At 43.9% G+C, this 22179-nt stretch overlaps 2 protein-coding genes across 3 annotated transcripts in view; both read left to right on the top strand.

Moving 5' to 3' along the window:
- LOC123765089 (uncharacterized) overlaps positions 1–10491 on the top strand; it is a 158098-nt gene extending 147607 nt beyond the window's left edge. Inside the window, 9 exon segments of the mRNA XM_069333529.1 lie at positions 892–1011; positions 1221–1517; positions 2247–2439; positions 3019–3294; positions 4943–5227; positions 6747–6864; positions 7387–7471; positions 8830–8902; positions 9371–10491. Of these exon segments, the coding sequence (XP_069189630.1) occupies positions 892–1011; positions 1221–1517; positions 2247–2439; positions 3019–3294; positions 4943–5227; positions 6747–6864; positions 7387–7471; positions 8830–8902; positions 9371–9483 (1560 nt within the window). The 3' untranslated portion in view covers positions 9484–10491.
- A 1065-nt stretch (positions 10492–11556) lies between these two features.
- LOC123765088 (uncharacterized) overlaps positions 11557–22179 on the top strand; it is a 20741-nt gene continuing 10118 nt past the window's right edge. Inside the window, exons 1-3 of one of the 2 annotated variants that reach the window (XM_069333528.1) lie at positions 11557–11842; positions 18332–18497; positions 20091–20477. In XM_069333528.1, coding sequence (XP_069189629.1) covers positions 20091–20477 — 387 coding nt within the window. In that variant the 5' untranslated portion in view covers positions 11557–11842; positions 18332–18497. Of the gene's footprint in view, positions 11843–18300; positions 18498–20090; positions 20478–22179 lie in introns of both variants that reach the window. The other variant, XM_045753523.2, reaches the window with a different exon arrangement.

Here is a 22179-nt window from a genome sequence, read left to right as displayed (position 1 = left end):
AAATTACCTAAATATAATTACAGGATGAGAGCTACATTCGTGGCGTCCTGTCTTCCCAGTAATCTTTGCCTCGCGACACTTTCGAAATACTGACGGTCTTGGCATCCACAACCTTCCCACTTGTTCCAACCTCCTGCAACTCTGTTCGAAAAAAAATCGTATATAATTTCGATACCTTTATTTTCTTAGGTTGGTTCTATGACCACCTGAAGTTCTTGAAGTTGCAGGTTTCCAAAATTCTTTTTTCTATTTTGTCGATTCCTGTTAATATTTTATATGTAGTGATCATATCGCTTTTCCCACCTATTTTGTAGCCTTGACATGTATAACGCCCCAGCCTCTCTTCATAGCTCATGCTCTCAAGTTAAGGGAGCCATTTAGTAGCAGTGTCTATGCACTAAGACAACTCTTTCTTATCCCTTCATTGTCACAGAAGCTATGAGCCACGTATATACAATGTAGCTATTGCTAGGAGACACGTTAGGTGGTATTCCAATACCACCTACTCGCAATACGAAATCTTATTTCAATATGAAATCTTCTTAGCTTAGCTATTGTCTTAGCAATATGAAATCGCAGCATTTTTATTGTCCAGCAGTCTGAAATACCAGTACATTAAGGTCTACCAAAGAGACTTTCCAGCAACTTTACTGTCTGTCAACCAACAGTTACAACCACCTCAACTTTCTCCACCAATCCAACATTCTAGCACTTCTACTCATCATTAACCTTTCATTCTAGATCCACTACTCTCTCAACCTGACGTCCAGCACCTGGCACAGTTGCTATGTTGCGTTTCCCATAAACACGTAACAAAGAAAACTCTGAAAGGTAAAGCACTTGTCCGTGATATTTTCGATCCTAATGTGCTCCCTCTTGCCATGCCTGCAGAAGTCGCAGCAGCGTCGGGGTCCTGGGTGGTGTCCTCAGCTGGCGGCGCGACAGGAGAGACAGGTCTTAGTGAGCGCTGGTTCCTCCCCCGTCCTCAGCTTCCCCGTCCACAACATCCAGGTCGGTGTATAACCATGTATATAATATCATTCTGCTCCCGCAGAAGAGAGAGTTAGATGCTTCTAACTCTCAGCATCTAGGAACGTTGCATGATTATCTTTCCTCGAGTCAAAATACATTCTCAGATCATTAAGTACACATCATAAATATCGACTTTCAATGTCTCCCATGAAAATGAACTCCTTTTCTCTCTCTCTTGACAAATCCAGCCGTCACAGACGGACAGTGGCTGGATTTGTGTCTTCGAGCCTGTAGAGGAGGATGCTGGAGAGAGCCAGGAAACCGGCACAGAGGAGACAAGAGGAGGAAGTGTGGAAGAAGAGAAAAGAGAGAAGCAAAAGAGGGAGGAAGTGGAGGACGAGGAAGAGATCAAGGAAGCAATAGAGAAACGAATTAAAACAGATGAGGAGTTCGACTTCAAAAAGAAAAAAGCGGAAATGAAGCGAATGAAGAAGGGATGGAAGTTGACACGAGAGGGAAGCCTTCGGTTACCTGGCCAGTTTCAGGTAAATCTTGCAACAATCCTCCCAAGTTATGTTTACTCCCGGACACCAGGTTCTCTAGACTCCAGGGTCCCTCCCGCATCTGTAATTACCCTGAACTTGGCCTTGTCCTGGGGCTTGTTTTTTTCTGATTTATTCTTTTGTTTTTCAAATAATTTTTTTTCCTCCAGGAATCATCGGCTGGTTTTAATATGTGTTCTTTAAACTTAAGTTCTTGGCATACACGATACTTAGTTGTGTATATTAGGATGTATTTCAGGAGCATTGATGGTGCTGTTAGTATTTGTAGACAGCACGTCTGCATCGAATAATGGGGGTACACCTCTCGGAGGGTATCTCTTGAGGAGGTGGGGTACGATGCTTGACCTTCAGAGGGGAGTAAAATGGTGCTTGCAGTATATGAGGTTAGTAAGAAGTATGAAAAGGGAGTTGCTTGATCACGGGATAAAGAATGTCTCCGGAAGTTCATCTTTGTATCCGACAGAGATGAAAAACTTGAAATTCAAAATAGAAATTCATTTACTAAGAGTTACGGTTAAGATCTTGGTAAAGATGCTAATAAGATGCTGCTCAGAGATAGAGAAATTTGTGGGAGTTGACTCTCACATGTTTTTGAGTTGACTGGTGATTATATATATTAACGAATAGACTGGTGTGAGCGTCAAGAGGTAAGAAAAATCATAAATTATGCAGGTTTATGCATCCTGTGTACCATTCAGTCTGTGTCTCTAGGGTCGAGTGTTCGACATGGGCGGCGGTGTAGGGACGGGCGTGAGTGTGTCTACCGGCGTGGGCGTGGGAGCCATCAGATGCGGGGATGGTTTGACGGAGCTGCGGCCCGCTCCTGCCCGCCCCTATGCCCACTACACTGTCAAGATCCTCACTCCCGCAGGCGCCCTGCTCGACAATCCTGGAGACGTGAGACGTAAGTACCTGCTCGCAGTGTCTCCACCTCGCCTTACTCATGCTGCTGCCCTTCATCTTTCTCCTCCGTCTGTACTCCTTTTCCTTTAATTTTTCCTCCTCTTGTTGGCTCTCTCTTCACCATCCTCCTGCTGATGTGTGTCCCTTACAACAATCACTCTCCTATTAAACTCCCTCATGTTCGTAGTACTGCCTCTCTGCCTCTCTCCTATCCCACTCATCTTCCTCTTTCAGATACCTTTCTCTCGCTCCTTCCCTTTCTATCTGCTGGCGCTTTCCTCTTGCGCCAGCAGGTGGAAACTGAGGGAGCTTCCCTCCAGCCCCGCCTCCCTCACTTTGCTTGTGCTGGTCCCTTCCTTTCTACCTCCCTCATCTTCCTCATGTTGTGCCGCCCTTTCCCCTCTCATCTCTCCCCAGCTCGTGCCTTCCTCTTCCTGCTACTGGTACTCTCTTCCCACCTATCTTCTTTCCTGCTGTTGCCTATCTCTCTCCTGTCTTTCCATGTCAACACCATTAACCCTCACCTATCAGTTATCATGCACCCATCCATACAGTAATTCTCTCTCTCTCTGACTGACAGTGGTAGTGTACGGGTGTGACCTCCTGGGTTCTTCCTGCCCCACCTGCGTCGCCGTCAACGCTACACTCTCCTGCGGTTGGTGCCTGGCCACTCGCACCTGCACGACTCATGCCCATTGTATAGGGACCTCATGGTTCGGCCCGGGAAGGACCTGTGATTCAGAGGAATACCTGAAGAGCCTCGCAGAGCCCCTGGGAGAACCGCAGATAGGTCTCGGGGAACCGATGGAACCGCTGGAGGACGAAATGGATCACAAGTCCCATAAAAACGATTTGAGTAAGTTCGGCTCTTGTGGGCGAATCAGACACCGTTCAAAGAATAGAGGGCCACACACGGTATCAGAGGATCAGTGAATAGTATAAGGGAAGGTGGGATGGGGGATGAAGGAAAAAATTGAGAGAATGTGGGGGATGACGGAAAGAATTGAGAGAATGTAAATGCCAGAAGGCAAGGAAGGGTGATGGTGAGGAAAGAAAAAGAGTAGTAAAAAAAGAGTATGGGATGAAGTGACGTAAGAGAGAGGGGGAAGGAATAAAATAATTAATAAAGAAAAGATGCCCAATAGAGAAAGTGATGCAAACAGTTGGTAGAAACCGTGCAAGCTCGTACTGAACCAGTTTAAATACCAGGAATGTGTGACTGGTAAAAGTGGAATCTGTACAAGTCACATTGAGAGTAGGGTTATGAGGCAGGAAAGGAAACCGACTTAAATAGTCCCGAGTTAGAAAAAGCAAAGTATCAATAAATGCAGCTAGAGGTCGGCATGAAAGAGTGCCAGTGTGCCAACCTTTAGCGACGGATGTCAAATAATAATATAATGTGAACGTGAAAAATTAGAGCAGACGAATAGACAATCTGAAAAGGATTCTTGGTTTTGGGAGAGTAGATAGAGCAAGGCCTGATGTAGAGTGCCAGTGTCGGTAAACAGCAAGTGTAAGGGTATGATTTAGAGCATATTGAACTAATGGCTGATAGTAAACTGGTAAATTTATAGGTAGAGGGATAGGAAGGCCAGGGAAAGGGATGGGTTAACATGAGTGTGCTAATTTCTGGCGGTGAGGATGAACAACATATTGGATAGGGTAAGTGTGGAAGGTGTTTGTGAGGAGGGAATAGATGTTTTAAAGTATTGTATAAACTACGACCGGGAAGCAGGGTACACTATTAATAAAGTAGTGGAGCCCACCTGTAGGTCACTGAGATGATGCTAGTTGGTCCATGGTGCTATATTGTGTCACTGGTATAATGACTCGCCGAATTATACTGTTTTATTTGTCATATCTGTAACCTTTCACTGTATTCACCCTTTTTTTGGTTATCCAAGCCGATACCTCGCTGCTCCATGAAAGTGGGACACGGGGTCACAATGAAATATGAACAGTATTAGTCATGTTTGCATCTAGTTATGTATCCGGAAGCCTACGTGTTTGTGAGTGTGTATTTATTTAAAATGTGTATTTATTATTTGCGCTTGCACGCTTGAGCTGTTAGCTCTTGGTCCCCGCCTTTTTAACCGTCGACTGTTTAATGTACTGACTCCCGACCTAATTTTCTTTATCATGTCTACTACATATATAGCTCTCTAACACAAACATCCCCAGGATGCAGGCCGTAGCAGCTGTCTCTCAGGTACTTATTTGATGCCAGGGGGAACAGCAGGCATCAGGTGAAAGAAACCTGGGCCAAACAGGTGACTGGCTAGTGTGCTAACCAATAGACTACCAGCAGATCATTTAAAGGACTGGAAATGGACAAATGGACAAAAGGACACCTGAAATATACAGTATATTATATATATATATATATATATATATATATATATATATATATATATATATATATATATATATATATATATATATATATATATAAATAGTGTTAGGACGTGAGTACATAGTACACATACCATGCCTTTATACAACAGGCTTCGATAACATGGACAATTTCCTGGAGAGCTCCGATCAGGCTCACGAGGTCGAGGTCCTCGGTGGAAGAGACGACGAGGACGAGGAGGAAGGTGAGGAGGAAGACATGACATCGGTGGTGGAGAGGAGAGCGGGCAAAGAAGGTAGGAGGCACGGCAGGAAGAAGGGACCCAAGATCAAGAAGCCCGAGGGAGGACCAGACACTATAGCAGACGACGCCACCGTCCTCACCGCGCTTGAGCCCAACGACAATAGTGTTATCGACGCCAGCGTCAAGAAGACTGGTGAGTGACTGGGAGGAAATGAACAGTTTGGGCAGAATGAGGAACAGTTTGGGCAGAATGAGGAACCGTTTGGGCAGAATGAGGAACAGTTTGGACAGAATGAGGAACAGTTTGGGCAGAACGAGGAACAGTTTGGGCAGAATGAGGAACCGTTTGGGCAGAATGAGGAACAGTTTGGGGAGAATAAGGGGAGAATAAGAAACAGTTTGGGCAGAATGAGGAATAGTTTGGGCAGAATGAGGAACAGTTTGGGCAGAATAAGGAACAGTTTGGACAGAATGAGGAACAGTTTGGACAGAATGAGGAACAGTTTGGGCAGAATGAGGAACAGTTTGGGCAGAATGAGGAACAGTTTGGGCAGAATGAGGAACAGTTTGGGCAGAACGAGGAACAGTTTGGGCAGAATGAGGAACAGTTTGGGCAGAACGAGGAACAGTTTGGGCAGAATGAGGAACAGTTTGGGCAGAATAAGGGGAGAATAAGTAACAGTTTGGGCAGATTGTTGTTGTTTAAGATTCGCTGCTTGGAGCAAAAAGTTCCAAGTAGCACGGGCTATGGTGAGTCCGTTGTGGACTTCCCCGGCACAGGAGCGGGGCTGTAACTTGTTTCTTTGGCCAGATGATGTTGTTGTTTTAGATTTAGCTACTCAGAACGAAGTGTCCATGTAGCACGGGCTATGGTGAGCCCGTAATTTTATTTTTGGGGGGAGAGAAAAGTGTGGTGAATTTACAAGACCAACACAACGAAGAAATAATGCGAGCGGAGTGAAGTAGACAGAAATGAGGAGATAGAATAAAATACAGTACTATAGCTGAGGTGAAGAGAACAAAGGTGAGAAAAGGGAGTGAGCAAGACAGCAAAGAAGGGAGAGAACAAAGTAATGAGCAAAGCAGCAGACAAGGGAGGAATGGAAAGGTGATGGGGAAGGGGGGCGACAGAGGTGTGGGTGAGGGGGAAGCTTCAATATCTATATTGAGAGACAGGTTCCAGATTTAACATGGACGCTGATGAAGGTCGAGGAAGAGGAGGGAGGGGGAGAGGTTGCCGCCAAGGAGAAGCGAGCCATGCTAATTAGCCCCCAGTTAACAACATATAACCACCCTACCCCTCTTCCCTGGTGTTGGGGGAGGGTATGTGAGGAGGGGAAGGGACAAAGGAGGGGAATCCACCTGTCCCATTAATCTATATATCGTGTTAGGTGGGGATATATTATGTGAGGTTCTCGGGGGGGGGGAGGGAGATTGTAGGGAAGTCAATGTCTTCCATAACACACACACACACACACACACACACACACACACACACACACACACACACACACATATTTATATGCATAAATACACATAACACTTTGATTTCAAGTTATGCCTCTGCGCACCCAAGTGGTGACGCGTATACATAAATAAATAAATATATATATATATATATATATATATATATATATATATATATATATATATATATATATATATATAATATAATATAATATAATGTGTGTATGTGTGTTTGTGTCTCGCAGGACATCTGGGGGGCAAGAAGAAGGCCGGGAAGCGCACAGTGAAGGGCAAGATGAAGGTCACCAACCGCGGTCGCTCCTTCCTGCGTCTGCCCCAACACCCGGGGCTCTTCGTGGCCAGGTGAGCCCTCATATATATATATATATATATATATATATATATATATATATATATATATATATAATATGTATATATATATATATATATATATATATATATATATATATATATATATATATATATACCCCCAGCACAGTCATATATATATCCTCCAGCACAGTCATATATACCCCCAGCGTAGTCAGCTATACTCTCTTCTTCAACTGTATCAAGTCATAGCCTTCAATTATAAGCCGTTCATTCCTTCTGAAGATTTTCAGGTTGTCTGTTACCCAGGATATAGAGAGAGAGATATATTATTATTATTATTACTAAGACAGTTCGCCGACTGATTTTAAGCCCATCCTAATGTAACTTAACCCCAGTCAACCTAATCTAACCGAGCCTAACTCGGCTTAATCTAAGCTGATACATCCTAATCTAATGACACATAGGATCTGAAAATCAGAAAATGAGCTTCGTCAGGTCTTGTGTAAGATATAACCACTCCTGTGTTTCTCACGCGCCTGCCTCCTCCTCTAGGGATGCCTGGCGGCTCCACACTGGGCGCCAGTACTACATCCCCGTCAATAAGAAGACCCTCATCAATCTGGGCTTCGTCAGGCAGGTCAGTAGAGGTCATGATGGGTCACTAGGGATCAGGACAGGTCATTAGGAGTCAGGGAAGGTCACTGGAGGTCAGGACATGTCACTAAGGGTCTAAACAGGTCACTATGGGTTGGAACAAATCACTAGGGGTCAGGACATGTCACTAGGGGTCAGAACATGTCACTAGGGGTCAGGACAGTTCATTAGGGGTCAGGACAGGTCACTAGGGGGTCGGGCCAGGTCACTAGGGGGTCAAGATATGTCAGGACAGGTCAGTGAGGTACATCCAGGTACATGTTCCAGACCCAGTAAATGCCACCCCAGTTCGCCATCATGGGCCTAGACATGCCAACACCTCAAAACACGAGATTATTCACACTTAATTTAGAAGAAAATACAAAAATGTTAATAACAATTATAAAGCATTATACATTATATATGTCATCAGTATAGCATTCTTAGAACGACCATTCCATAGGCGTTCTCAGTTCTAGTAAGTAGAACAATGATTGTAATCACTTCTCTAGATCAGCTTTGATCAGATGTTCTTGCAGTTATAAAATAGCTTCTTTCATATGCTCCTTTTTTATTAGCAAGTTTTCTTTTCAATCATTTTTACCTTAATATTCATTTATATCTATAGAACTGAATGCCTGCTGTAAGGCTAGCCTCACGAAACTTTGCATGGTGACTAGTCTGGGTTACGGGCAGAACACAGGGTGACCGGGAGTCAAGCCCCATGTTTCCCGCTTGCATTAATTGTCAAATTTCTCAAATTTCCAATATAACTGAATATTTCTTTGTTTCTCTGAATAGTTTCTTTGTTATTGCTTTATAACTCGCGACTCTCAGGTCTGAGGCTAGTGTGGTATAAGTGGGCGAGTTGTGAATAATTAGGAATGGTGTGTTTCGCTGTCTGAGCCCTCGGAGAGAAATAGCTTGATCTCCACGCTTGAGAGAGAGAGAGCTTGATCTCCACGCTTGAGAGAGAGAGAGCTTGGTCTCCACGCTTGAGAGAGAGAGAGCTTGGTCTCCACGCTTGAGAGAGAGAGAGCTTGGTCTCCACGCTTGAGAGAGAGAGAGCTTGGTCTCCACAACATAGCTATTGTATGTGGTGTATTAATACCTGTTATCGTAAGTACAAGCTGCCGTTCTTATTCTTGAGTCAGGGAAGCAGGGAATAGAGGTGGCTTCCACGACCTCTGCTCCCTGCTCAGTCATACTGGCTTACCACCCGCAATGCTTATTACAACTTCCTCGCATCTCCCTCGTTTATTCGTGTTGACAACTTCCCTTACCCCCTCCCGCCTGGTTCCCCACGTTCTGTTGGAGCTTATCTATAAGGAAGAGTGTGACGCTGTGTGTTGTGTTGGACAGGTGACGTACGGCAGCCTGGCGGAGGAGAAGACCCGCACCGTCCTCATCAACGGGGCCTGGAAGAAAGCAGCAGGTGAGGCACGAAGGGTCTCTTGGAAGGGCCCCGGTAACAGTCAACTCTCAACAATTATGTCGCCCAAGTTGGCTAAGATTCCTACTCCCACTTTTCCTGTAATGTGATAATGAAATTATTATTTTTGTATGGGAAAAAATTTGTCCGTTGGTCTGATCTTCAATCACACACACACATATACTATTCAACACCACATATCTCTGCAGACGATGAGTTACAATAACGTGACTGAAGATATAATGACCAAATTACGCATCAGAAAAATGAAGAAACGATGACGTTTCGGTCCGTCCTGGACTTGATAACAGTCCAGGACGGACCGAAACGTCGTCGTTTCTTTATTTTCTGATGTGTGGTTTGGTCATCAAATTTCTCTCTCTCTCTCTCTCTCTCTCTCTCTCTCTCTGATTTTATATCTTCTCTCTCACCATACCCGGTCATATGAAGTGCCTCCAACTGCCTCCACAGGGTACTTCGTAGACCTGTTCGAGAAGGTGGACCAGGACCCCGTCACCTCCATCATAACCACCAGCAGGGGCGTCTTCGAGCAGTTGTTGGATCAACTCATTCCCGAGCAGTAATTCAGCCTCCCACTCAACACACCCACCTTACTCAGCTTCATAAGCACTCACCTCCACCATCCCTCCCATAGTGTCACTACCCAGCACCTCCACCACCGTATGCACCTCGCATGCTTCTAATCCTCTGGAGGCATTGTCACCTGCATAATTAGTTAAAGTTCTTGTATCAACACAGGTTATGTTAGTGTTGACGTCAGTAGCTGTTACAATATTCTGGTCAGGTTTAGTACAAACATTTGTTTCATGCAGACGAGGAGTCACAATAACGTGGCTGAAATATGTTGACCAGACCACACGCTAGAAAGTGAAGGGACGACGACGTTTCGGTCCGTTCTGGACCATTCTCAAGTCGTTTCATACACGAGGTGGATATCTTTAGTTAACATTATTTAACATTTAGTTTTGTACATTCAAGTTGAGCATAATATTTGTTATCAGTCAACCATCAGATCTTCATATAATGCTTTGAAATGCTAAGAACGTTCCTCGCAGTTCAAAATGTCTGCAATTATTTGTAGGATAATTTCAGTAGTGAACATGCAGCATAAGGAATTTAACGAGTCACAACGTTAAATATATTCATAAGAAATATTAATTCAGATAAAAAAAATAGATATTGTGGTTTGGTATGATATTACGTTTTTGAACCTTACCTTGAGGTGATTTCGGGGCTCAGCGACCCCGCGGTCCGGTCGTCGACCAGGCCTCCTTATGTGTTGAAGCTTGCATTTGCAGCCGCTCTGTAGCTATGGTGTCCTAACTCAGGAGGAAGCAGTAGTCTTAATTTATAAACAATATATATTATATTTATATATAAATAGATATATCAAAATATATAACAAAATTATGCATTACTAACAGTTTCTTCGTTGTATTAGTTTAGAGATGTAGTATAATATGTCAGTATCACTTACAACTTAGGTAAACATGTCTATTTACACTCCATAGTATTTTTTATAAAACCAGTCAGTAAACCGCTTTGTTAATCAATAAAGCATAATAAAAACATTGTTCTTTTCTTATACCAATATAACGGTCTGTAAAAAAAACTAATGTATTAAAATAATGGAGCATTAAGAAAGAGTTTTCTAACAGCATCTACAACACAAGTTAACAGACCAGTTCATTAGCATACTTAAAGTAGCTCACATTAAGGTAACAAATCTTCCTCGAGGGGATTTAATAAGATAAATATTAGTGTAAATAGTTACAAGTGTTGCAGCAGTACTCACAAGCCATCTGTATAACCTGAGCACTTGGGTCTGGTCTCCCAGTCACGACCCTGCAGTCTGGAGAGTCACACCATAGGGAAGGACTCGGGGTACCTGCCAGCACGTCTCACACCTCAACAGGAAGAGATTTCGAAGATGTGTCTGGATTCACTGAGTCTTATCGACGCTGATTCAACGTTATCGACGTTGAGTCAGCGTTGCCGACGTTTATCAATGTTATAGAAGTTGAATCGACGTTTTTGATGTTGATTAAAACGTGGAAAACAGCTGAAAAATCAGATGAATCACTCTATGCACAATCAAACCCACCTTTCAGACCTCATATGATTCGATAGTTGTTAAAGCCATAGCCAATCCTACTTAAGGTGAAGGATAAGTGTTCACCCTTACTTCTCTTACAGCTCAATACAATCACACTTCACCAGGGCAAGTTACGCGACGCTCACTGGAACACTCTGGCCTCCAGCCTCGGACACACAGATATTTTCTTGTATATAAACTGATTGGCTAAATCAACATAATATTAATTTAGAAGGATAAGTTGGTAATTAATTTTTGTTAATTTATACCGTCTTAGAAAGCGTGATCCTGAAACATTGTATTACACAAAATTGAGAACGTGATAACTGGTACCTTGGGTAGAACTACCACTGGGATCCTTGTAGCACTCAGGTGAACTACCACCAAGACTTGCAGCATTCAGGTGAACTAAGATATCTGCTCAGGTGAACTCAGGTTAACTACCATTACGATACCTGTAACACTCAGGGAAGGACAGGAGTGTCGACTGGCACACACACACACACACACACACACACACACACACCAGTCAGGTTTCAGGTGGAGGTGGGTAACTGCACGCCTGCCTGGCAATTTGACCTGTTTACCAGTGTGTCTTTACCCTGCCAGTCGTCGCTTGACGTGGCATGGGCCAACAGTGTGGACATGGGTCCTTCACTACTATCATTCGTCGGTTCAACACGCTTGAACTTCACTTTACGTGTAAACTGGACCGTGCCCTAATGAACCTTGCCCAGTTGTACGTGCTTCGTGTGAAGATTGATGATGCGGCTGGTGTCCAGGAGCTACGGGAATGGTGTTGATGTCTGGAATTTCCACGTCATTTGGTAAGTGTCTCCGCGAGTTTGAGAGGCGTGTGTTACCTCTGCCTGGCAGCACCGTCACAGTGCACGTTGAATATTTCGGCGTGCATGCGAGTCATATTGATACACGATTTCTGCATTGTAATGTCCGACTAGACTATGCCGGCGTTATTGGACGGCATGGCAGTGTTCGGTGCTCGTCAGTCCCACTTTTTATATGGGTAGTGCAATGGCATAGCAAATGGTGCCCGGACTGTGAGAGTTGTGCTCTTCAGAAACGTGCCTTCCTCGACCTCGGTGTTGGGCGTCAGACTTGGAGTGGTGCATAAGGCCCAGCCGCGCACTTTTACTGGTGGCCGGAGGTATAGTGCGGAAGGCGTGTGAAAATAACCTACCTGATGCAGAGAGTGTGCGTGGTCTAGTGGAGGCGCCGCCTCATGTAGGATCGGTTGCTGAACAGTTCCGTGTGAAGGATGTGGCCCCGAGAGGATCCACATATCGAGGATTCACCGCCCAGTGAAGGCGGGACCTTTGGGCCCAGTTGTTAGTTTGCTTGTTTCGGGATGTGTGGGAGACGATCTCGTTCCCTGTGAGGTAGTGGACGAGAGTGGCTGCGTGCGAGCGAGTGGTGTGTTGTTTGGTAAGGATCCCGTTACACACAGAAATCACAATAGCGTGATGCATCAAATGAACAAATCCACAAGGGTGATGCTCAGTCGATTAAGGCAGCGTCTGGGATGCTCTCGGACGTAGGTTCGAATCCTCGTCACGGCCCTTGTGGATTTGTTAAAGGACCCCGTCATTGAGGATGGTGGCGAGTGTCGTGTGGCTGGGTTCAGAGGCAGAACCCAGGAGCTGAAGGTAGAGCACTGAAGCACAGTTCTGCGAGTATAGGTTCGTGATTTTCACATATTACAACAGCATATATTCATAAAAAAATTAGGTCTCTTATAATTTTTTTACGAAAGTGCTTAAATTGGAAGTGGCGTTCAGATTACGTGGCTAAATTATGCATGGCTTGTAACTAGGTGAGAGAGATAAATTACCGGTAAATTTACATAGTCCAGAATTACCGTAGAGCGGTCACGGCTTTAACTAAAGTTTCATTAATCTAATGTCACTTACGACATACATTTTTATATTCAAAATTAGGTCGATGTTTCTAATAATTTTACATTATACGAGATGGTAATTAAACGTGAAGATATTACTGAGCAATTGGATGATTGCCGCACTCTTTCTGAACTTCTTTCTTGCTTCCATCCAAGAGGATTGATTGATTGATTGATTAAGATTAAGCCACCCAAAAGCCACCCGTATTATAATTACGGGCATGAATAGCCCGTAAGTGGTGGCCCTTTTGAGCCATTACCAGTATCATTAGCTGATGCTGGAGATCTGTGAAGGTGCGACTGCACCCTGCGGAGAGGTCGTGACCTCTTATCCAAGAGGATGAGCATATATATGCTCTTTGGGAGGGTGGGGAGGGACCTCCTTCAAGCCGCCGGCTTCCTGTCCTCGTCGAGACCACTAGTGTTAGTGGCCCTCGGGTAAATTCAGGTAAATAAACACTTGTTCGAAAAGTTGAGTAAGTGTATAACGATAAAGTTACCCCGTGGAGCCAGTAAAATTATTCATTAAGCACTTTATTCTCCCGAAATGAAGTGCCAAATACTTTCATGGAAAAATTTTTTTTTATAATATCATTAGTATCATTACTTTCATGCTTTGAAAAAATATATACAATATCATGATTCAACATAATAATAAGCTTTAAAAGAATTTTCAGAAAGTTGTATTAATTGAAGAAAAGATTATTAACTAATAACTTTCCCTCTATGATGAGTTTAATAAAAAGCAATATAATAGGCTTCGTCAGCTTGACGTTATTTAAAAAGTTCCACATATTTTGTGTTTTCGAGTTTCCAGTAATGAACGGGTAAACGTAATTGAAATGTTGTTATAAAATTTTAGTTTAATACATGAGGATTGAATATTTAAATTTGAAAACAAAATAATGCATGTAAATATGTTAAGGGCTTGTCCTAAGTAATATTAATGTAACTGTCAAGTACAGTCGATAATTTCCTATCTCTGCCACATTATGAAAACACGAAACAATGTTTATAAATTGGATAAGTTTAGATTTAGGAAAGACTTGGGTAAATACTGGTTCGGTAACAGGGTTGTTAAATTTGTGGAACCAATTACCGCGTAACGTGGTGGAGGTGGGGTCCCTCGATTGTTTCAAGCGTGGGTTGGACATGTATATAAGTGAGATTGGGTGGTTATAAATACACAGGAGACATCTCCCGTCACGCAGGGTGCAGTTGCACCTCCACAGATCTCCAGCATCATCTAATGATACTGGTAATGGCTCAAAAGGGCCACCATTTACGGGGCTATTCATGCTCGTGCCACCTTTTGGGTGGCTTAATCTTCATCAATCAATCAATCGTTATAAATTGGAGCTGCCTCGTATAAGGCCAATAGGCCTTCTGCCGTTACCTTTGTTCTTATGAATGGTGATGTTGTTTCAACATCACCATTCGTGCAGTCATCGGGAGGAAAAACTTTCATGCAAACTGCACGTATCACGAAAAAGAATAGCGCCTGGTCTTGTTCATGATGTTGCAGCTGATGTCAGTTGAACTATGAAAGCTAAACAGCGACGAGTGTAGCCCACGCGGCTTTCCCCATTAACCCATATTGCTTTAGGCTGCTGTAGCAATTGGCGTATTAAGCGGGCCGTGTGAAGCCGTATTTCCATATCATTTGTACCGAGATGGTTGCTGATGGAGCCTTTGTATCGAGCTGATCCCGGATTCACAAAGCAGTTACACAAGCACTTACGAACCTGTACATCTTTCCTCAATCTTTGGCGGCTTTGGTTACAATTATTAAACAGTTAACGCGCTCGGAAGCACCAGGAGGCTGTTTATAACAATAACACTTGATTGGGAAGTTTTCATGCTTGTAAACTGTTTAATAAATGTGACCAAAGCCGTCAAAGATTGAGGAAAGGTGTACACGTTCGTAAGTATTTGCGTAACTGCTTCGTGAATCTGGCCGCTGATCTGTGGCACCAGGGGGGTGGGGGGGGATCCTCACACGGTAATGCCATCCCGCTGATGCTCGACTCCTGCAACTCTCAACACCAGAATCCAGAGCAATACCAGTAATGTGTTTAGTGTGAAGACCATTAAAGGCCGCTCGTTAAGTGTTAAATGCTCCTCGTTAAATGGTGTAGGTCTGGGTGACCTAGACGAGGTGCCACGCAAGCTGCATAATCTCTACTAGTTGACCAGACCACACACTAGAAGGTGAAGGGACGACGACGTTTCGGTCCGTCCTGGACCATTCTCAAGTCGATTGTCGAGAATGGTCCAGGACGGACCGAAATGTCGTCGTCCCTTCACCTTCTAGTGTGTGGTCTGGTCAACTTACTTCAGCCACGTTATTGTGACTCATCGCCTGCATAATCTCTAGTATGTTAGACATGACATTCTGCGACCAGTGATGCGCAAATAATACACTTTTCTATTTTAATTATATCATTTTGGCAATTTTGTGATTTTATAATTGTCTTTCTGTAAAGTGCGTGTTCTAGCTCATGCTGGTACTGCATTTAACATTTAATTGTTACAAGTCGCATAGCATTATATGAGTCCGTTTTGTCAATTTTCTTTATTTACTCTTTTTGTTTTTATTTTTAGTCTTAAAATGTTATTTTTCTGTTTGGCATGTATCATCTTGGCCGCTTCTCAGACAAGTTGTCAGACAGGTAAATGAATTTCCATTACACAGCGAGCATCTTCCCGCCATCAGCCATCCTTCACAACAATATTAACAGTGAACACATCCACAAGGGCCGTGACGAGGATTCGAACCTATTCAGGGACCATCACGCTGATCTGATCCTACGTCTTCGGGATCTCTGACGTAGGTTCGAATCCTCGTCACGGCCCTTGTGGATTTGTGCATTTGATACATCACGCTATTGTGATTTCTGTGTGTAATATTAGCAGTGTATCAGCAACCTGGCCTTGGAGTTGCCACAACGGACAGTAAAGAAGGTTCTAAAACACCCAAACGGAACCTAATCGAGTGACCCACGCGTAGAAAACGTGAATGTTTGTGAGCCGCTATAGTATACATCAAATTTTGTCTGTGGGGGATTTTGACGTCAAAATGCAAAGTATTATTCGAGAGGACAGGTTGGAAAAGGATAGAGGAAGAGGAGCCACTAGGTTATTAAAAAGTTCTGGGCGCTATAAACACTAGTTACTCTCACCAGGAGAGATTTAGACTCCCTCCAACCCCCCCACCCCCCGCCCCCGCTACCCTGTTTAGAGCCAGGGTGCACTATGGGTACTGCCGGACTTGAGCTTAGTGCAACCGTTTACACCGTGTGATGCGTCAACACGGCGTGCTAGCTTTATTTCACTCTTACTATATTTTGTTGATGTCCGTCTTCACGTATGCACCTGAACGCTAGGGTCGTGTAGTTTTCAGTAAGGACAGTGCTTGTAATTCTCTGGTAGCAGTTGTACTACTTTAGCGGTGATACGTCACTATTGCGGACGCTTTTTAGGACCCCTGATATTTAAAGATAGATTTAGTCTTGTAAGGGATGGTCAATGGTAGGGAGATGAGGAACGCTCGGTTCTTGACTGCTCGCTAGTTGACCCTATCAAAGTGCACCTTGTTGAATGCTCTGTTGTTCGATGCTGTTTTAATACTTGTCCTAACTGTGCCCATGAGTTCTGCTTGTTCTTGTGGCTCCTACTTTTGAATAAACTACCACTGATAGCCCTAATCAGTGAATGTGTGGACGAGGTTGATGAGGATGGACTTGCTGAGCCCACAAGGTGTTTGATTTTCCTCCAGAAGTAGTCCAGGTCTCTTTATACAAGAATACTTATCTAATCCGGGTTTCCCAGATGTCTCTTGTGCAGTATTGTGAGTTAAATAGCTTTCCTTCTGAGTCTCTATCGATTCTGGGTTTTGGAGGGACTCTGAACCCGAAGGGGAGGGTTTGTAGTTTGACGAGTACTGGGATTTGGTCAGACCCACGTGCTTGCCCGGTGTTTGAATACGTATAGAGTTTGGAGGGTTTTGTTGTTTAAGTGTTTTATGATAATTTACAAGATTCGGACCCCTTATGGTGCCGAATAACGGTTATTGAGTAGAGTTCTTGGTCCGAGTTCCCTACCGCAGTCTGGATCACGTTGTGCTGAAGCGCTGACGAAATTTAGGCTTCAGTGATCCTGCTTACGTTGGCCAGCAGTTATGAGGTCATCTAGGCTAGTCATCAGGTAAGGTAAAAAGACCAAACTTCTTACTCTGAGCTACGTTATTATAGAGCCTGGATCTAACTCTTCACCTTCCTCAAATCCTCTGTCCTCTTCGGAAGAGACTGACAATTCCTTACGTTGCTGTTATCATAGCGTGGGGAGTGCCACTGGAGGTTGTGGTTGTAGGTGGGGAATTAGGATGAAGTTGACTGCTCTGGAAGTGGTGTAGTTGCCTGATGATGATTGGGAGGGAGGAGGCTACTGCTGGGAGATAAGTAGTCCTTAACTGCTACTGTGTACGGGGATGTTTCTGGGTGGTTGTGTGTGTGTGTGTGTCTTAATCAAATTCAGTTTGAGTGATACATCATTAATCATGGGGCGAGGGTTGTGGGCCCTACCCTCCCCCCTCCCCCCGATATGACCAGATAAATCCTTGGTAATCACAATTAGTTTAGCTGATAATTCCAGAGTATTTATAATTTGTTTGGAGGTGGTTGTTGTGGTTAATTGTTAATGACGGGCTGGCTACATTGGGCGTCTGTTGGGTGGTGTACGCGGCTGGCCGTTGATGGGGGGTGGTGTTCGAAGTGGGTAGTGGCGCGGGGATGTAGTGGGTTGCTTGCTGGGCTATGGTGATGCTGTTAACTTTAGCGGCTTCTTTGTCTTCAAGTTTAATTATTTACTTCCTTTCCTGACCCAGTGGAGTGTGTTATGTGGTCCTCGTCGCCCAGGAGGCAGCTGTCTTCGTTCTTACACTCCCTAATACTTAAACTCCCATGTGCAGAAACTCCACCTGCAAGTTTGGAGTTTGTATTCGTATACAGAGACTATACATGCCTTTCTTGAGTTTGTATTAGTTTGAATAATCATACTTAAAACATTTGTTGCATTGGTTTAATCTTTAAATAATTTTTCGTTTAATATTTTGTCTTTTGGTAATACCATATTTGAAGTACCATGTAGTCTGTTCAACTGCCAGCCTTATGTACAACAGCCCGTCCCAGGCACTGCCCCCTAACCTCCCTGGGGGCCACTGTGGCCCTCCCCCAAGCCTCCACACCGACACAGTCACCCTCACCAGTTGCCCAATCACCTAATTTGTTTTTGTCGCCATCCAATTTTTGTGGCTGTCATTATTATAATTCTAATAAGAATGTTTTGCCGATATCTTTAATTTATTACAAGAGGAGTTGTAAACCGTTATTGATTATACAAGTAATGAGAAGAGCCAATAGAGGGGGCGGCCCAACAGCCTGATTCCCATTCGGTGCAGACGGAGTGCCAGCATCCTAGATGTGTCAGTGCCAAGCCAGACCCGCCTCGTCACGCTGGTACACGGCTACTGCTGCTGCAAGACGAAGCTCTTTGTTGTGAGAGTTGAGGTAAGGCACGTGTACTTTCCTCAGTGTGTGTGTGTGTGTGTGTGTGTACTCACCTAGTTGTACTCACCTAGTTGTGTTTGCGGGGGTTGAGCTCTGGCTCTTTGGTCCCGCCTCTCAACCGTCAATCAACAGGTGTACAGATTCCTGAGCCTATCGGGCTCTGTCATATCTACACTTGAAACTGTGTATGGAGTGAGCCTCCACCACATCACCCCCTAATGCATTCCATTTGTCAACCACTCTGACACTAAAAAAGTTCTTTCTAATATCTCTGTGGCTCATTTGGGCACTCAGTTTCCACCTGTGTCCCCTTGTGCGTGTTCCCCTTGTGTTAAATAGACTGTCTTTATCTACCCTATCAATCCCCTTCAGAATCTTGAATGTGGTGATCATGTCCCCCCTAACTCTTCTGTCTTCCAGCGAAGTGAGGTTTAATTCCCGTAGTCTCTCCTCGTAGCTCATACCTCTCAGCTCGGGTACTAGTCTGGTGGCAAACCTTTGAACCTTTTCCAGTTTGGTCTTATCCTTGACTAGATATGGACTCCATGCTGGGGCTGCATACTCCAGGATTGGCCTGACATATGTGGTAATACATATGTGTGTGTGTGTGTGTGTGTGTGTTTGTGTTTTCACCTAGTTCACTTAGATGTGCTTGCGGGGGTTGAGCTCTGTTCTTTCTGTCCGCCTCTCAACTGTCAATCAATCAACTGTTAGTAGTAACTTTTTTTTAATTGCACGCACACGCTCATACAGAGGAAGTAGCCCGTAACAGCTGTCTAGCTCACAGGTACCTATTTACTGCTAGGTAACATGGGCATCCGGATGAAAGAAACTCTGGTCATCTGTTTCTGCCGGCGCTGGGAATCGAATCCCGGTCCACAGGGCTACGTATCCAGCATGCTGTCCACTCAGACACCAGCCTGCCTGCCTGCATGTTCTCACCTAGATGTACTTGCAAGGTCGAGCTAGGCTCCTAGCCCCACCTTCCAAACATTCTTAGATTAATGCAATCGCACATTTCTCGCGCTTTTTATCATATTTACATTTAATACTTTGAAACGAATTAGCTTCAACGTCTCTTACGTCTAACCTGTTCCACTTATTAACAGCTCAACACTGAAACCCGTTCTTTCTGGCGTCTCTGTGACTCATTTGCGTCTCTAGTTTCTATCCATGACCACCTCATTCTGCTTTTCCTAGCTTTAAACAATGCTGATTTGTCTACTTTGTCAACTCCCCCTTATGATATTATGTCATGTTCCCCCATCCCTATCTCTCTCCAGTGTGGGAAGTGAGATATCTGTCGCGCTCTCCTCATGGCTCGGGAACAAGTCTTGTCGCGTATCTTTGAACCTTTTTAAGTTTCTCCTTGTCCTTCTATCAGGCAGCTGTTCCGTGCTGGGGATGCATATTAAAGAGTTAGGTTTGATCAAATTTCTATGTTTTAACTTGGAAAAAATAAAAATGATATAATTTAGAAAATACATGCTTTCAGGAAAATTAGGCTTCTTAGGCAATTTTTGCATATTAAGTAATAATATGTATATAATATGTGAAAGGAGGAAGTGTTTTAGATGACAGTGTGTTTAACAGATGGTGGAGAGCTGTGGGAAGACGCGAATGGTGTGCTTCCCTCTGGCGCTGCTTGTGGTAGGTCTTGCTGCCACCAGCGCCAATCTCAACCATCTCCAGAAGCTCTCCTTGCTTGACTCCATAAGATACAGCCTTCTGGGACCCGAAGATGTCGTGAATACCACCTTGCTAGGCCAAGACGACGACATGACTGAGAATGTTGAGGATTCTATGAAGCGTGTGTCGAATGGTAAGAGGGACGTCTTGCTTGCGGAGGGGGCAGGAGGAGGAGGAGGAGGAAGAAAAGGCAACTTAAAGACGGAGAGGGAGACACAAGAGAGCTTGGAAGCTACCTGTAATTGCTTGAAACTGAAGACAGCCACTGCTTCATGTTTCGGAAAACTAGAGGTAAGCTTTCTTCTTCACTACGTCTTCAACTTTTTCTAAGATACATTTTGTGCCGTACAACCTTACCTAACTGAATGAGAGGGTCGAGAATTGTATAACACTTTAGTTACGTTCCTGGAAAACCATGTGATATATAACAACATTTCAGATAAACTGAATTACATGGAGAAAGTAGTTACGTTCCCAGACATGACAAAGTTGTATTTTATAGGAATACTTTAATTTAGTTCAGTGCCGGCAACAGCGTGCCGGCGTAACATTCTTACCTGTTCACCATCCCCCCCCCCCCATCTATGACTTTTTGATACTGCGTACCAACTATACCCAGTTAAATATATTCAAATGTTAAAAAAAAATCATATAGGAATGTACATCATTATTCACTTCTCGGTAAAAATTTGCACAATTTTCCTGCTACTAATACTTTGGCTGAAGTACCATAAAGCGCTCAAATTGAACACGGTCCCTCTCCTATCATTGCCAGGGAAACCCCGAGGGCCGACCCACAAATTCGGAAGGGGGAAGGAGTTGGCTAAAATGGAAGTACATATTGTCTTACAGCGCATGCTTACCGTCCCTCCTGGGCATCATGCTGACCCGAATCGTTTTGCTTGTGAATTCCACCGGATGTGAATTGTTGCGCTGGGGCTCCTCTTGACATTGTTGACTTCCTCGTGTCTTGCATGCTTGCCCCTTGACCTACTGCAAACGAGACCGTATTGGTCGTATTGGTGTGCCATTTCACTGCCATATATACATCTGTGTTCGACGAGGATAAGGTGGCAAGGCGAAGGGCTATGCTGGTGTGAAAAGCCCTCCTGCCAAAGCGAATTCTCAAGGTTGTATTAGAGACGTTAAATAAAAAAAATTCCCAGCTTCATGGTCTGTCACCAGAAAATGGCGGGCTCAATCACTCACAGAAAGATTACCTAGCAATGACATGTTTTTTTTTTCATTATGGTAATATCGCAGCGAGGCTGTTATTGATCGTTTGGGGATAATAGATGTGGTGAAGGGGAGGCAATATAGTCCACCGGCTGGCTCCTTCAATAAACTTATGGTCGTGTATTCTCTTGATTCTCTTATGTGATCTTGTAGAACATTCTCTACCAACTCACTGGCACCCATGCATGAAGATGTAGCTCTGCCAGCATTCATACGTTACGTTCGTTGTCTTACGCATTCATATCTTCGCCTCGTCTGACTGGCAGCGTTTCTTGGTCCCAGTCACGGTGTGAATGTTGATTTCAGGAGCTCGTCATATTCTGTTAGTAGCAAACTGTCGACAATAGAGCACCCTGCTGCTGCTGCTGTTCCATTCCCAGTCAAAATCGGCAAGAAATTACCTCTGTATATCTTGCCTCTGACCTTTCATTTCTGAAGTTTCAAAAAGTTTTTGTAAGCACTTTTAAATACAGTATAGATAAGGCTTGAGCTACCTCATCCCGTTGTGTGTATTTATACCTCAATAAACTTATTTCAATTTAGATTCAATTTCAGTATAGATAATATTTTGGTATTTTGTCTAGTTTTGTTTGATTGAATAAGCCTCCTTGCCTTTGTTGTGATAGTTATATAGCTGTGATAGTTATACAGTAAAAAAAAAAAACGCTTTTTCAGACAAGTGAGCAAAGTTTACTTTAAGCAGTTGCAATTTATGTTTGTTTGCTTCTTTCCTTATGATTAGAATATCGAATAATAT

The sequence above is a fragment of the Procambarus clarkii genome, chromosome 29 (genome assembly GCF_040958095.1).
Source record: "Procambarus clarkii isolate CNS0578487 chromosome 29, FALCON_Pclarkii_2.0, whole genome shotgun sequence".
In the NCBI taxonomy this organism is placed as follows: domain Eukaryota; kingdom Metazoa; phylum Arthropoda; class Malacostraca; order Decapoda; family Cambaridae; genus Procambarus; species Procambarus clarkii.
This window is presented reverse-complemented; position numbering and strand designations above follow the sequence as displayed.